The sequence below is a fragment of the Euprymna scolopes genome, chromosome 32, assembly GCF_053919585.1.
Source record: "Euprymna scolopes isolate OS-2025 chromosome 32, ASM5391958v1, whole genome shotgun sequence".
Classification (NCBI taxonomy): domain Eukaryota; kingdom Metazoa; phylum Mollusca; class Cephalopoda; order Sepiida; family Sepiolidae; genus Euprymna; species Euprymna scolopes.
The window spans coordinates 6,138,508-6,155,301 of NC_136513.1; the positions used below are offsets into that span (position 1 = coordinate 6,138,508).

The window sequence follows — 16,794 nt, forward strand, 5'->3', positions numbered from 1 at the left end:
CACAGAAAGCGGTCCTGGATATGACCTTAAACTATATCCAGTGGTGAGGCCTCAGCTTGCAGGCTTTGGGGAGTGTGGAGCCACCCTTTAATTGCCATTGCTCCCAGGTCCACTCTGACCCGGAGTGGTAGTACCTGTTAGGGTCCCAACTATGGGTTAAATAGAAACCGACTTGAAAACAACAAATATATTCTAATTAAAAAAGTTTTCTTCAAAATCTTTGGATTCGGCATTAAATAACCTGAAAAGGGTTGATATGCCGTAAAACCAAACCAAACCAATCCACAGAAAGCTAACCAGATAAGCAGAGAGCACATACAGCACTTGAAAGTTCCAAATGGTCACCCATCTAGTACTGGCGAGGTTCATCGTTGCTTAACTATGGTGATCTGACTGGGAACCGGTGTGTCAAATGTTATATATTGTCCAATATATGCCAGTATATAAAATGGTTATTAAACTGAAAATGATGAGAATGATATTACATCCAATTTTCAAAAACACCTTAGCATCAACAATTTTGAATCTCTCTTACGCCATGTAACCTAGACAGCTTTGAATGTCCTTTATGTCATGTAGCTAAAATAACCAATTAATTAATGAGGCTCTAGCTGACCTCAGGATCATCCCTCTCATCAATTATACGATATGGGTGGGGGAGTACAACGCTTACTATTAATATCATGAAAGTTTCATGTTTCTAGCATTTCTCATCCTGGAATAATAATCAATTAAAGAAAGAGAAGCTCTTGTCATTGGTTCTAATTAATATGGCCATCGTAACAAAAAGAGTTGGTCAGCTTTGTTTGCAATGCAATCTACAATCGCACACAACTCATTATCAATAATTTATCATTATATTCAGTTTAGCATCTGTTTTACATGTTGGCATGTGTTGAACTGCTTTTATAAATTGAGTTCCAAATTAGCCTATCTCTGGCCAGGTTTTTATTTAACCCTCTCTTCCTCTGCAGCAACCAAACAAGGAAATGACTTCCACATAATGTAATGTGTGGGCTAATACCTCTGGCATTGATTGATAAGGTGTTGAGAATTTTTCCATTGTTTTGAAAAATTGCAACAGCAGCTTCACATAACTGTAATTTGTAAACTAATATTCTGATTGTGCTCAAATTTGGACATATGTTGTTTGAAGGTTTGTACTGTATAAAAATCGTTTTTTTTTTTTTTTTAATTAGTGATGTTATCCTTATATCAGATCAGAGACTTGAGTAATGAGGAAACAAAAATTGAAGCTCAGTTGAGCATCTTCAAAGGATATAATGAAAGACAAATAAATTTTTTGATTTTCATTTTTGAAGTTATGATTAATTCTAGCAGCCAATTTGCAAAGGGAAGATAACTCGATTAACTATTGGCTACTAGAGCCATCTCACTTTAGAAACTTCAACCAATTTGTAAAGGGAAGATAATTCAATTAACAAATTAGTTCCAGATGCTTTTGTACTGAGGTGTCATTTATCAAGGCTAGAATCCACTCGAGGATAAGGATTAATGAGATTAATTTGTCAGTTGAATGATGAAGAATATTATAAGAGGATTGAAACTGATGAATGGAATAAAAGGTTTATTACTGATGATGATGGTTGATAACAAGTATTTGTTGACGATGGATTTAACAATGATCATGTAATCTGCAGGGAAGCAATCTCATGGTAATGTAATTCACAGATGGGATGTTATTGGATAGAAACTTTTTCATGTAAATGCGGTTTGATGTTAGACACATGGAAGAAAAAAGGGGAGTTCTCAGTTGTAACAGAAGAAAGAGTTCTTGCTGTGAATGTCTTAAAAGAAACACTAGTAATGAAAGATGAGTAAATTTCGTGATTTTTACTTTTCAAATTCGAAATGTTGCAAAAAATTCTGTGTAAGAAATGCATAAAAATTATTTTCAGATTTTTTTTTTACTAACAAGTCACTAATTATCAAGGCCAAAACACATTCGAAGGTTAAGATTAATGTGATGGCTAGATTGTAAGTTGAATGATGAAGAATATTATGAGAGGATTGAAAATGATGAATGGTTTGAATAAAATGTGATTACTGAGAAGGATGGTTTATGAACCGTATTTGTTGACATAGGTTTGAAGACTGCCATGTTGTAGTCTGTAAGGAAGCAGTCCGGTAGTAATATGTTCCACAGGTGAGAAATGTCAAACATCTGTGAGAGACCGACAGACCAAGCCTCTCAGATATGGCAAGGACACATGTAAAAAAAAAATAAAAATAAGTAAAAAAAAAAAACGTCTGAAGAATAAATGTTGACTTTTGATAAACATGATTGTCATTGGCTTCTCGTCTTCTTGCTCTCCACATCTATGATTTCTTAATTAGTTGACCGCATTTCTATGGCTACTAGTGTTTATTCAAGTGTACATATCTGTTGACAATGTTGAGCTTGAAAGATAATCAGGATATTTTTGTTTTTTGTTTCAAAAAAAGTCGAAACACAAATACCAACGAAATATTCTTCATATTTCTGCACCTTATCTCTCCTTCCAGGTCGCTGCATCTATATTTGGACTGGCATTTAATTATCTCCGACTCCTCCCCCTCCACACAAGCAACCAGTTTTCATTGCTCTCATGTTGACCTTAACAATATTGATTACACATGTATGCACCAAATATTTAACCAATGACTTAATTACTTTCAACGAAACGAGCTTCTTGCACTTGTTTATACGACAATGAAATTGAAGTACCACAAAAAGTTCCTCTTTAAATCTTATACAGTGCTGGTAATTACTATTTAGCTTCCTTCAACTACGGTGCAATTAGACATGGTGTTGGTTCAACGTCGAGCATTCAGCTCCCTTAAATAGAAGGTATTCTAGATGGGTTCAAAATCTTTGTTTTTAAGTCTTTTATTCACTTTAAATGAGGCATATTATGGCAATAGGAGTTGGAGCTTGTTTAATAGTACAGGACATATTAGGTTAGAAATTCTTTTATGGACCCTGTCTAAGAGTGAGAGACTGGTGGTAGATGCACCAGTCAAGATATGGCAACAATACTCAATGCATGAGAGAATGGTGGCTTTGTATAGATACAGGATACTGTCAAGTGTGAATAGATTTCTAGAACAGTAATGAGAGCTTACTTTTGCAGCAGCCTTGGCATTGTCTTCAATATATTTGTTTCAATTTATGTTACCTGTAAATGTTAAGCTGAGGAGTTTCAACAAAGAACTTTCAGATAGCATATTATTAATCATTACAATTGATTGTTTTTTTTTGTCTTTTAGCCTTTTCGAGTTATTTAATTTCATTTTAGTAAACGTTTTTGTTCCAAGTTCTTTATATTTTGTGATATTTATTCATGTGTATGGTTTGGTTTGGTTGTTTGGTTGATGAAAATTGTTGTTTTTTGCTTTGCAGAACATGATTGACTTTTGCAAAGGGGAAGGAAAAAAACATAGCGGACCTGAAGAATCCTACCCCCCCCCCCCGTCTCTTTTTTTTTTGTTTTCCTCTATTTTTCAATTTTTTCAGTGGATCATTATTGAATGGACAGTAGATTACCAGATTATCAAAAAAAAAAAAAAAAAAAAAAAATGAAAATTTAAAAAAAAAAAAAATGAGAATAAAAATAAAGGAGGGGGTGGCAAGATTCTTGTAACGAGAGTAATGCAAATGGGCTTGGACGATCTTAAATGAAGCTGGCGAAAATGTTGACCTCATTATTCAACAGGAAAAAAAAAGCTGAATTTGTTTTGTGCGTTGGCTGACGCCATCTTTTTTATTGTTTAACCATTCGCAAAAATACTGTAAACCAATATTCCTGTAATCTGAGAAATGCAAGCAGACAGCCAATGAAATTCGCCAGAGTTTGTAGAGGGAGTGGTCATTATTTTAAGAAATGAAAACAAAAGAACTAATGTCAAATGTATTTGCAGAAAAAGCAAACATGGACACGTTATTGAGAAAAGATGTGGCAAATGCATTAATGTTCCTGGTTGCTTTGTGAAGAGGAAATGATGAGTGTAATTATTGTGCTATCACATGTGAAAGTTACATGTGAATAAAAGTTACTCTCCTAGGAATTAATATAATAATTTGTGGTAACAAATGAAAGTGACTGGTAATAATCGCAAAGCGTACATCAGATAGTAGCTAGTACTTGGACCTTAATGAATTTTTATATGGCGTCTGTGTCTGCAAAGCTACAATGCCTTTTTTTAGAGGGTAAAAATCGTTATCATTTTATTAATATAGAGAAGAGAAGACGGAATAGAAGAAGATAGATAAAAGTTAGATAAAAATCGTTATCATTTTATTAATATAGATAGAATAGATTAATATAGATAGAAATAGAGAAAAGTTTAAGAACTATTTCTATTTAATATTGTGCTTATAATTTTAAGAACATGCTTAAAATGTGTTCATATACTAAAATAATCATTCACTTCTGTTTGTATGAAGACTCCATTTTTTCTAACCATTCATTATTTTAGAAAATATTAATTTCAGAAGGAAATATTACAGTGAGAGTGGGAATAGTACTCTTTGTAAACGTTACTTTCTGGGCATTAGTAATCTTCTTTCTTCTGAACATGATTGACTCTTAACCACTGCATTCTAATATTTATTTGGGATGAAAATAAAAAGGAGAATTGAATAATAGAGTTGAGGATGAACTTATAGATACTAAGACATGATGTGACCAGTCATTTGATCAGATTAGGCCTCTCCAATCTCCAGTCCAGCTGAAATAAGGACCAAACTGAAAGATAGCTGGAATTCTGGTGACCAAGACAAAGGTAGCACAGATCACAATGCAAGGCCTATAAGTGGCTCCGTTTTGAGGGGGGGGGGGTACCCCCCCCCCCACTGCATAAGGCCCTTTGAATTCATGGTTAATTCATACGAATTCATGGCACTGTAAACAGTGTGGTGAGGCTATTGAGAGTGTTGGTGATTCAATTGGAGCACAGGGAGGAGCTGGTATTAGGGTGATTGTAAGAGTGTAATGCTATATCGAAGTGAAATTTGGTTGGCAAGTGTTGAGGATATGCGTTTCATGGAGAGAAATGATATGAGAATGATTTAATAGATGTGTAATGTGGGTCCTTAAGACAGTATAAGGAGATGTGTAAAGAACAAAACTTAAATGGTATGGTCACATTGAAAGAATGGATGAGAGTTTTGGGGCTAGGTATGTAGAATGATTGAAGTAGTAAGAGTCAGTTGGCAGGGGAAGGCCAAAAAAACATGGGAGGAAGCCATAAGGATGGATTTGAGAAAATCACTGAAGTTAAGCAATATTGAGCCTGGCGAGTATCAGATGGGTGACCATTTGGGAAGGCAAGCCGCTGTATGTACCGCGAGATAAAATACCAGGTTGGAAACTGGCATGGTCTATCCTTCTCTTGAGGGTAGATGCGCTTCTCTTAAGCTGTGGTAGGCAACCCATCTAGTGATGGCGTCACAATAAAAAATACCCTTGATAGCCCTGGTGAAGCATCAAGTATTCAGCTACGGACAAGATTTAAATTACATTACAAACTCGTGTAGTGAGTTCAATCTCGGCTGCGGTCATATGTTACATTTGACGTTGAGAAAATCATGGCCAAAGATAGTTTGGAAGTTAATTTCTAAAAGCTATCTAACACATGCCAGCATGTAAAATGGATCTGAAACCGAAGATGATGCTTGAAACAATCAAAAGCTATTGACTTATGTTCTTGCACTGTTGAAATTTTTTTTATCTAGTGTAAATGTGTTTTTTATCTAGTCTAAATGTGGCTTCAACCTCTTATAACAACATTATGAAGAAAAAAAAAACTTAATTGGACTGACATTTTTTTTTTTATTACATTTTCACCCCAAGCAAGGCACATTGCCACTTTGGTGTAGGGGGCTACTATCAGGGGCAACAACTACTGGGGAACTATGTAGGGATTTGGGCAGCAAGATGTCAGTTCACGTTACACTTGAACTTCTGCACGTCAGTACTGTTGGGGATGTAAGTAATTTTTTAGCATGGTAGAGGGAGCCCGCCTTCTGTACAACAGCCTTGGCAATGTCCTTAATGTATTTGTTCCAATTCATGTTGCCCTATGAATGTTAAGCTGAAAAGTTTTAAAAAAGATAGACTTTCAGATCGGGTTTTTTTTTTATATGACAATCATTGGTTGAGAAGGGTTTTTTTTGTAGTTGCTAAAGGAAAGAAGCTTAGTCTTAGTAGCATTAAATGTTAGCAGTAAAGAATGCTAATGCTTCACTTTAGAATGCAAATGTGGCATCAACTTATCTAACATAAGAACTAAAAGAACAGATTTGAAGTATCCAACAAGGATATTAACTGAAGTTGGGGCCAATGACCACTATTGAGAGCTCATCGACTTCACTATAATATCAGCCAAGCAAGTAAAGCCTCCTATTTTTTTTTTTTTTTTTTTGCTCAGAAAGTTGAAGAGCTACAGAGACGAGAGTTGTGTCATTAAAACGAGCAACCTTTTATGTTCCAGAATTTATTTTTCTACAAAGTCATCATCTTTTTCAATGCACTTGTGCAATGAATTCAATGACACATCTCTGCTTTTGATGCACTTCCATGACTGGGGTTTCTTCATTAGTCTCACACCGTCAATATCTGCAACAAAGAGATGAAACTTTCATATCATAAATACATAAGTTCAGTCATCATAACAATGCAATTTGCAATCTCCTCTGATCCATTTTGGGTGGAATAAAAAAAAATAGGAGGCATTACTTTTGGAATGCTTCTTGTATAAATTTACTTCCATTATTTAATTCATTACTATATCTCCTTCAAACAAGGACAGCAAGTTGTATTTCATTTTTAATGAAAGCATGTCGCTTGGCAAATTCTTCAATCATAAATAGATACTTGCAGAAAGATAAAAAAAAGACCAGAAACCTTTGACAAAAGACTGCGACTAATACTAATATAATATTAAAGCTTTTCTCTCCTCCTATTGATATCATGTCACATGAAGACATGATCCATAGACTAGATCTGATTTTAGACAAATGGACAGCAGAAATCAGAAGACAAAAGATCGGACAATCTCGACTATAACCAAAATAATAGAAAGAGCTTGAAAATATGAATTTATGTATTTTGAAAGGAAGGAGAATCACCTTGCCTAAAGGTGTTCTAACCCAGCAAGTTACTCTTGACCTTGATAATTTGGTTTTTTGCTTGTTTATTTTTATTTTTTTTTTTTGTTTGTTTGGATCTAATTCTGATTTTCTTTCACCAGAATCTCGAGACAACTCTGCAATTGGTCTTTTTTGATGGAGAGGAATCTGTCAGAGAATGGCGGGAAAATGATTCCTTGTACGGTTCAAGACATCTTGCTTCTAAATGGCAAAAAAGTATTAAACCCAATGGACGCAGTGAATTATATTCAATCGTAAGTAACACTTTGTTTTTAAATTTTTTATTTTTTTTTTTTTATTTTTTTTTTATGGAAATCGCTCCAGACAAGGCATAAAGCTACTTGTGTTGTAAAATGCATATTTTTCTAATTGCTTATTTAACGGATTATTGTCCTTGTGTCCTAAATGTCTTAATGGCCCATGACTCGAATAGTGTTCATGGGTACGTGTGTGTGTATTACATATAATTCACAGTACATTTATAATAACATACCTGTTGCTGCATATCCTTCCGTCTTTTGGCTGCTGCCGGGGGGATTTGCCAATGTCTTGGGAAGCTGGGTTCTGCTATAACAAGCATGCGTGCAAGACAGACAAGACGAGGTATGTTTTTATATATTGGTTTATTTCACTCCCAGGCATCTCATCTTCCACAGCATGGAGTGAAATCGATGATCTCAGACTTGTGGCATTTCTCTGCATCCATTTGGAGACTGTCGACCCTTTATGGGGAGACCTGTTTAACCCATCTTGCTTATTCTGTATCTCAAAACCAACTCACTTATTCAAACCAGAACGATATTCAAACCAGCTTATTCAAACCAGAACACCTGACACATCACATTCGGTCCCCATTTGGATACTTCCAGTGCAAACTGATTGATCAGAGTTTGACACATGTCATAACCTGACCCTTTGACCCTTTCTGTACTGCGTGCTCGCTTATTATTTCCCACGATTCAATCTCTGTTATTTACTCCACTAGATGGATAGATATTAGATTGGTGCACAAACAATATCGTTTTCTCACATATGTTACTTTTATATATGATTTCTGAATTAATTCATTGATATATATAGCCATGTTATATATCATTTTGAAGTGCGTTTTTCACTCTATTGAATCATCTTATTCATTAGCGTTCTCAATCTCTTCATTCATTTTTTTACAGGCTTTTCAACAGCATGAACAAAATTCAAATCCGCACGATTTTCTTGTTCCAGTTCAAACTAGGCCAAAAAGCTGTCGAGACAACTCATGATATCAATGATGCGTTTGGCCCATGAACCACTAACAAATGTGTAGCACAATGGTGGTTCAAGAAATTTTGCAATGGTGACGAGAGGCTTGAAGATGAAGACGGTCATGGCCAGTCGACTGCGGTTGATAACGAACATTTGAAAGCCTTAATTGAAGTCGATCCTCACAAAACCATTTTGGAAGGAATATTGACATTATTAGAAATGTTAGTGTCACTGACAATATTCCACTCGGCAAATATGTATCGATTCTAATATTCTTATTTTGATTAATAAAGTTTATTATGAAAGGAGCTACGATCTTTTGAAGTTGAACGTCAAAAAACAACATTATTTTTTAACCAACCTAATAATTAGATAGACAGATAGATAAACAGATAACTAAACAATTGCTTCTACCCAGCATTGCTGGCGTTTACCTAACATACCTTCCCCTTTTTATGTCAAAATATATGGTGAAAACATACATTTTTTTACTTCACTTCTTTAATTTAAGAGGAAACAAATATACCCACTCCGCTGCCAAAGAAAGCTGTCATGCTATAATCTACTGTAAAACAAAATCCACAGTTAATGACATGTGGCGCTAATCCTTACGCCATGTCGAAATTACGACTCTATCACCTATGACTTCATGGCCTTCTAGCAAAACCAAATTTTTAATTCCAGGAGTGCTCTCTGCTCCTGTTGACATTACTCGTGGTCGATAAAATCCTTGGCAATCAGCTGAAACAATCTTTTTGCCTCAGCAACACGTACGAATCATTGTCCCTGGATTTACAGACAAGCTTTTCTTTCCATGGGTGCACCACAAAACTTCAACATCCCAGGCCTTACTACTTCTGTCATTATTGGCATTCAATTACACTACTAATTCTGAGGAACAAAACAGAAAAAACCCTTTTACAGCCTATCTGGTGGTCAGCACTCTAGTTTTCGAAGATACCATTTAACATACAGATCCACTCAGATTTCACCAGATCGTAGGGGGGAGGGGGCATAACCATCCGATCATGGAAAGGATACAAGCCTTGATAAACAGTGATTCTATAATTAAAACAAATGCTCCAGTGTTGGGATTAACAAAATTTTGCTGATGATTTATAGAAAAATGACAAAATTTGAGTTGATTTAATTTAGCGCAGGTTTTTCTTTAATCAGAATATGTGCCTACATTATGACTTTCCATGTGGTAGGGACATCTCGACAGAAGATCCTAAATTGCCCTATATGTGCTTCGGAATAGAACTGGCTCACAGCATCATGTTCATATTTTCCCTCTATCATCCCCATGACAACACTAACATATTTTACTTTTTTTTTTTTCTTTATTCCAGGTTTGACTTTAATCCTGAATATTTGTCTTGTTTTCTTTTAATCTTTTTCCTAAATCTTTTTTGTCAAATATAATATTATTAACCAATACTTTTTCTTATATTTAAAACGAGAGAAAAAAAAAAGTCTCCCATGAAACTTAACAGTCCCCAAATTATATTTGCATATTATCTGAACTCAAAAACATGCGCCTTTTTTTTTCTTCTAAAGTATGCATTACTTCTAATCTAAAGTTAATACGTAACCCTAAAGGTATTACTTAACCAGATTTTTAAACAAGTTAAAAATAACCAGACTTTCCAATTTGATAAAAGTTCCATTATAGCATATTTATTATGGGGTGGAGCTGGAATGGTCGAACATCCTCGAGGTAGATAAAAGCAAAAGTATCCATGCATTAATATAGGAGGGGAGATTATCTTCAAGTAATATCCTAAACTGGGCAAAGTAGATATTAATAAGTCCTTCTCACCTTTTATTTTTAATGGAGAGTAGATAATGCATGTGGATGTGTTATCGGCAGCTCCAGTAACTCTCGCTTCTCCTTTTTTGTCCTTCAGTCCTCATTTCCAATGAGTAATTTTTCTGACAAGGGGTGAAGAAAAAGCTTATTTCCAGGTCGGTAGTACTTTGTAAAGAGTAGCCTGAGATGTCGGAAAATTCCTGTTTCCTTGTGGTCATGTCACTAGTAAGGGTGCTGGAAGTAAACGTTTCATCTGGGCTGACGTTACCCGCTTGATAATTAAGGACCCGAACCTTAGATTAACCACTAAGGAGGCTGTCCTATCAGCAGGTGCAAAGTACCGGGGCTGATGTATTGCCATTTGGTGAAATGTAATAAGTCTTCAGATGTACCTCTCCACCATACAGTAGTTTCTGGTAGAGCCTCTCTATGCCATACTAGTGGGTAATTGTTACGGCTTTACCTTATCATGTGCTACAAAAAGAAAAATTTCTTATCTTTTTCTCTTTTACTTTCCCTCTCTGTCCTGCTCCAACCAAGTCTACCGACCTGCTCCACAAATCCCAAAACCTCATCATGACAAATCTCAAAAACAAAACATGAATAAACCTAGAACCCCATCCTCCAACGTAGACCCCTACTACCAGGTCTCCTTCAGGGGTCTACGTTCCAACCTTCCAGAGGTTGAAACACAATTACAGGAGATGAAATCGGACATATTCTTTCTAAGTGAAACTGGCATAGGGTCAACCACTTCCCTAGACGAATTCATAATTAAAGGATACTCTAACTTAACATCTAAATCTGACCCCCAAGATCGCCATGGACATGGAATATGTGCCTACATCAAACATGGCTTTCCATGTGGTAGGGATATCTTCAGAGAAGACCCTAATTTACTTTATATGTGCTTCCGGGTTGCACTAGCTTACACCACTGCATTTATATTTGCTCTCTATCGCCCCCACAACAGCAGAATTACTGTCTTTGAGAGTATATCTGAGAAAATTGACCACATCCTGTCTGCTCATCCTTCGGCTAACATTCACATTTGCGGTGACTTCAATGTCCATAATGTGGAATGGCTGACCCACTCAAATAAAACCGATGACGAGGGGAGGTTCTGTCATGATTTTGCCACTACCTATGATCTCACTCAGATTGTTCACGAACCCACCCGTGTGCTCGATACTAACAGTCAGTATGCAAGCCTTCTAGACCTTTTCCTCACAACTTCCCCTGAGCTATGTTCATGTTCCATTCTATCTTCTCTGGGATCCTCCGACCACTCTGTTGTAGCAGTTAAGATAAAAATGAAATGTAATAAGTCTTCAGATGTACCTCTCCACCATACTGTATATCGATACTCTATGGCTGACTGGGATAGCTTCCGTACATTCATATCTGCCCTACCTCTGCATGCGATGTTTAAAAAGGATGTGTCCTCTATAGTATCAGACCTGACCGAATGGTTAATTGTAGGTATAGAACGATTCATACCATCTAAAAAATTCCAACAAAAACCTAACAGCCAGCCATGGTTCTCCCCTGAATGTGCTGCTGCCATTGCGCACAGAAATCACTTTTTTCCATATCTACCAATGTAATAGATGTACTGAGACTAAAGCTGCTTTCAGGACTGCCAGCAACCACTGTAAAAGAGTAATAAAACATGCAAGAGAGCTATATGCTCAGTCTGTTAAACCCAAAGTAGCTGAGCAGTGGCTTGGTTCCCACCAGTTCTGGCAAATAGCAAACAGGATCTTGAACAGAAACGTGTGTTCTATACCAACTCTCATCAATGGACCTGAGGTCATCTCGTCAGCATCAGACAAGGCCAGACTATTTGCCAAGATCTTTGCAGCTAACTCTACCCTATGCGACAATGGCCATCAACTCCCCATATTTCCTCCTATAACAGACAACACGCTATGCAACATACAAACATCTGTGCATGAGGTCGCCAAGCTAATCAAGAACCTTGACTCCAGTAAAGCAACTGGCCCTGATGGCATTCCAGTTATAAAAAAAAAAGCTCCAACCAGAACTTGGCCCCATACTTACAAAACTGTTTAAGTGTTGCCTTAAGGAGAAGTGCTTTCCAACACCCTGGAAAACCTCATCAGTATGCCCTGTATTTAAGAATTCAGGTGAAAAGTCATCTTCCTTTCAGTACAGACCAATAAGTCTCCTGTGTGTCATGAGTAAGTTGTTGGAATCCATATTAAATAAAGAAGCAATCAACCACCTTAGCAGAAATAACCTTCTTAGTGACACGTAATATGGTTCTAAGATCTACAGTAGATGTGCTATCGGTTATATCTCATAGGATTAGTGAATCTCTTGACAAAGACTTCTTTTCCAGGGCAATTGCTCTTGACATATCGAAAGCCTTCGATAAGATATGGCATAAGGGCCTACTTCACAAGATTTCCAGCTATGGTATAACTGGAAATGTTTTCTCAATCATTAAATCATTTCTCTCCGATAGGTTCATAAGAGTAGTGGTTGATGGGCAGAAATCAGAGGCCCACAGTATTAATGCTGGAGTCCCTCAGGGGTCCATCCTGGGCCCAACTCTCTTCCTGATCTACATCAATGATCTCCCAAACACATACTTAAATCATTCGTTGACATTTATGCTGATGACACTACCATCTATGGCAACACATCAAAGGCCATAAATGACAAAGTTCTCTCTGATTCTCTCTCCTCTGATCTTGAGCATGTGGTACAGTGGGGGAAGAGGTGGCTGGTCACTTTTAATGCATCCAAAACCAAGCTTCTATCTTTACATCATCAACGCTTTGATCCCCATCTGGCATCAATTGAAATGGATGGCTCTCGTCTTGGGGAGGCTCCATGTTTTGACAAGCTTCTGGGTTTGACCTTTACTCCTGATCTGAAATGGAACAAGTACATCAGGTCTATTGCCAAGGACGCTGGGAAAATGGTGGGATCCTTCTACCGCTCCAGAAAATATCTCACTACTGATGCAATTCTCTATCTGTATAAAAGCCAAGTACGTCCAAGGATGGAGTACTGCTGCCACATCTGGGTAGGAGCTGCTAAAAACAGCCTATCCTGCCTTGACAGATTACAAAATAGACTTTGTGGTTTAGTGAGGGATGCCCTTTTCTCTTCCCTGCAACCTCTCTCCCACAGAAGAGACGTTGCGAGCCTGTCTTTGTTTTATCGTTATTTCCATGGCGAGTACTCGTCTTAGCTCCAATCTCTCGTCCCCCCTCGCCAATCTTTCACGAGAAACACCCATCTGGCTGAAACTACTGTCAATAATTTTCTCCACTCTTTATCTGTGCCTAAATCCAAACATGGATTCCATGAGCAGAGCTTCTTTCTCAGAAGTGCACAACTGTAGAACTCTCTTCTGTTTGCCTGTTTCCCACCTGACAACTTGAATGTCTTCAAGTCCAACATAAACAAATTCCTGAAAAACCACCCCCTTAAGTAAGACACTCTATCAAATCTCCAATACTAAAGATTGCTACAATGCTATCTCATTGATTACTGTGCAATAACCCTTATCTCTGAGTGGCCTCCGTAAAAAAAAAAAAAGAAAAAAAAAGAGAGTTACTTTCATTGAGAGTATCTCTGTGAAAATTGATCACATTCTGTCTGCTTATCCCTCAGCTAACATTCACGTCTGTGGAGACTTTAATGTTTATAGTGTTGGATGGCTAGTCCATTACAAACAATTATGAGGGGAGGTACTGTCAGCAATTTCTCCCTTAACACAAATTCTTCATGAATTTACTCATATGCCTGACACTGATAGACAGTATGCAAGTCTCCTTGACATTTTTCTTACAACTTGCCCAGAATTGTGCTCATCCTCCTCTCAGTCTCCATTGGGATCCTCTGATCATTCAGTTGTCTTAGTTAAGATAAAAACAAAATGTACCTCTCCATTGTACTCTGTGGGATGTTTCAAACATTTATATCAGATTTACCTCTGTGTTTCATGTTTAAAAAGAACGTGTCCTCTATAATATCTCACCTGATAAAAGAATAGTTTTCTGAGATGAATTGGACAAGTCTGACGAGTCGCACGACGATGTTCACTCTACACAGGTCAAAATGCTTCTTTCTTAGAACTGCCCGCTTATGGAACACTGTTCTGCTGATTTGCTTTTTGACTGACTACAATATTGTTGCCTTTGAGTCCAATGTAAACAAGTTCGGAAAAGCAGATTTATGATATGTAGATAAGACATCAAAGCAACACTAAAATATGTTCTTATTTATATATATATTTTTTTGTTATGGGAAGAAATTTTCTGACATTTTTTTAATTATTATTTTAGACCGATTTTATTCTCTTGGATTTGATTGGTGGTCCAAAGATGAAATTCCACAATTTCTTCCCCCTTGAAACTTCACAACTTTTTGAAATTCTGAGTAAAATTGGTAAGTGCATTATTGCTATTGTTTTTTCTTTGCTGTTATTTATTACTATATCACATATAAGTGTGGTTATTATTATTATTATTATTATTATTATTATTATTATTATTATTATTATTATTATTATTATTATTATTATAATAATACTTGTATATAATATAGTATATATCACATACAAGTATTATTATTATTAGTGTTGGAATGATTATTTGGATTTGGAAATCGAGAAAAATCATTTTTTTGAAAATCGAAATAGGAAAAAAAATTCCTATGTGAGAAAACAATTCTTTTGATTGTTTTTTGTTTATTTGCTTTTATTTAAAACTTAATTTTCAGTTGCTGGTATTAATAAAAAAAAAATGATAAATATTTATTGATTTTTAAACTATCTGTATAGGTTTTTACAATACTCCTCCCCTCAATTTTTTTCTGTAGCTCAATGTTTAGAGATTATAAAGGAATTGGAATCAATAATTGTATTGGAATCAGAAATCTAGAACAGAATCAATAATTGTATTGGAACTGAAAATCATATTGGAGTTGTCTCATCAGTAATTATCATATTACATACAAGTGTTGTCGTTATTATAATAAAAATAATAGTACCACCACCACCATGGAAGAAGAAATAATCACAACTTTCCATATACAGGATGACAGTGTGTGTATTTGTGATAGAAAGGTTAGAAAATCTACACAAAATGTCAAAGTGTATTCTTATGTCAGATTTATCAGAGAAGACAGTGGAAGTGGTTCTGAATCTTTAAGTGTATACCTGACAAATTAACAGAACATGACCACCTTAAAACTGCAAATCTTTTTTGATGAAATTTAAATCATATGCATAAAATTTTCTATGAAAAAGCAAGGGAAGTAGATCCAAATCACTACATTACTGATTATGTGCCAAATATCTGTATGCCTCCACTTCCAAGTGACTCCATTAAAACTTCAAATATGTCTAATAAATTTTAATGTAATTTAAAATTAAAAATTTAAATATGTATGAGACACCAATTTGAAGGGTTTTCCAATATTTTAGCTTCTTCTGAGTATATTAGGGATCAGAAATGAGAGGAGGGTGGGGACAGTAAAAATACCCTTGGTGAAGATGATATTGAGTTGAAAATTTTGGACTTTAAAATGAATATGCCTTGTTTGGTTTCTAACCACTTTTTAAATTAAAATATTCAATGCTTTTGAGTAGAAGTCCACAAGAAAATCGATGAAAGATTCATATATAAAGTTGGTAGCAGGGTTTTTGGAGTCAGTTACTATGCAGAGCCCTGACAAAACTATTATAGTGGGAGAAGCGAGGGTCTGTAGCTTAAAGAAAATAACAAATAAAGTGCTAGCTGCATTCAAATGGATTTAACTAAAATGTTCAGAACCATGGAAAAGAATTTAGTAAGAAATCGGGCGAAGGACAAACTTAAAAGTAATTTAAAATTTTTTCATATCCATCATGACTACACATTTACTTAAGCTTATTCGCCTGCTGACATTTCAATAAAAGAGTCTGAAGATTGTTAAAACACAATAATTTTGCAATGTCAACATATGTAGCTGATAGCTTTCAAGGAAATAATCTGGTTTGTCTGGAGTCATGTTAGAGTTGCTGTCTGAGATGACATGATCGGTAATGAGGGTAGTGTTTTGTTGAAGATCTTCTTTGAAGCATCTCCAGAATGCCTTTCATGATGCACACAATTTAATAATTATGAAATTGCTTTAGTATTCTAGGTTCATGAAAGAAGGATCATTGCAAGTAAGATTAAATATAGTAGTTTTAAAAATACACTGCTGATCAAAAATTTAAGACCACTTAAAAATCTTTATAAGATATCTTTTTTTTTCAAGGATAGATTTTAAACTCTTCTGACTTAAGGTTACCACTACTACAATCTGAAAGGTTATGGAAACAAAAAGCTACATTCCAAAGATTTATTTTAAAAATTTACATTTTTATTAAATTAGGCTTTTTACACATGATCAAAATTATAAGACCAGATACAAAATTTTATTAAATTGTACAAAAAGTGTATGAAAAGTGTATGAAAACATTTAACAATCAAACTTGATAATGAGTTCTACTTCCACTGCTTTTGATGACTTCAAAAATTCTTTGGGGCATGCTATAAACAGGGATTTCCATTAA

General features: G+C 35.6%; 1 protein-coding gene across 2 annotated transcripts in view; it reads left to right on the top strand.

Annotated features, from left to right (window-relative positions):
• Positions 1–16,794, top strand: part of LOC145256197 (glutaminyl-peptide cyclotransferase-like) — a 184,272-nt gene that overhangs the window by 152,712 nt on the left and 14,766 nt on the right. For both annotated transcript variants that reach the window (XM_080114809.1, XM_080114810.1), the window contains 2 exons: positions 7,255–7,407; positions 14,537–14,639. In XM_080114809.1, the coding sequence (XP_079970935.1) occupies positions 7,255–7,407; positions 14,537–14,639 (256 nt within the window). The remainder of the gene's footprint in view (positions 1–7,254; positions 7,408–14,536; positions 14,640–16,794) is intronic.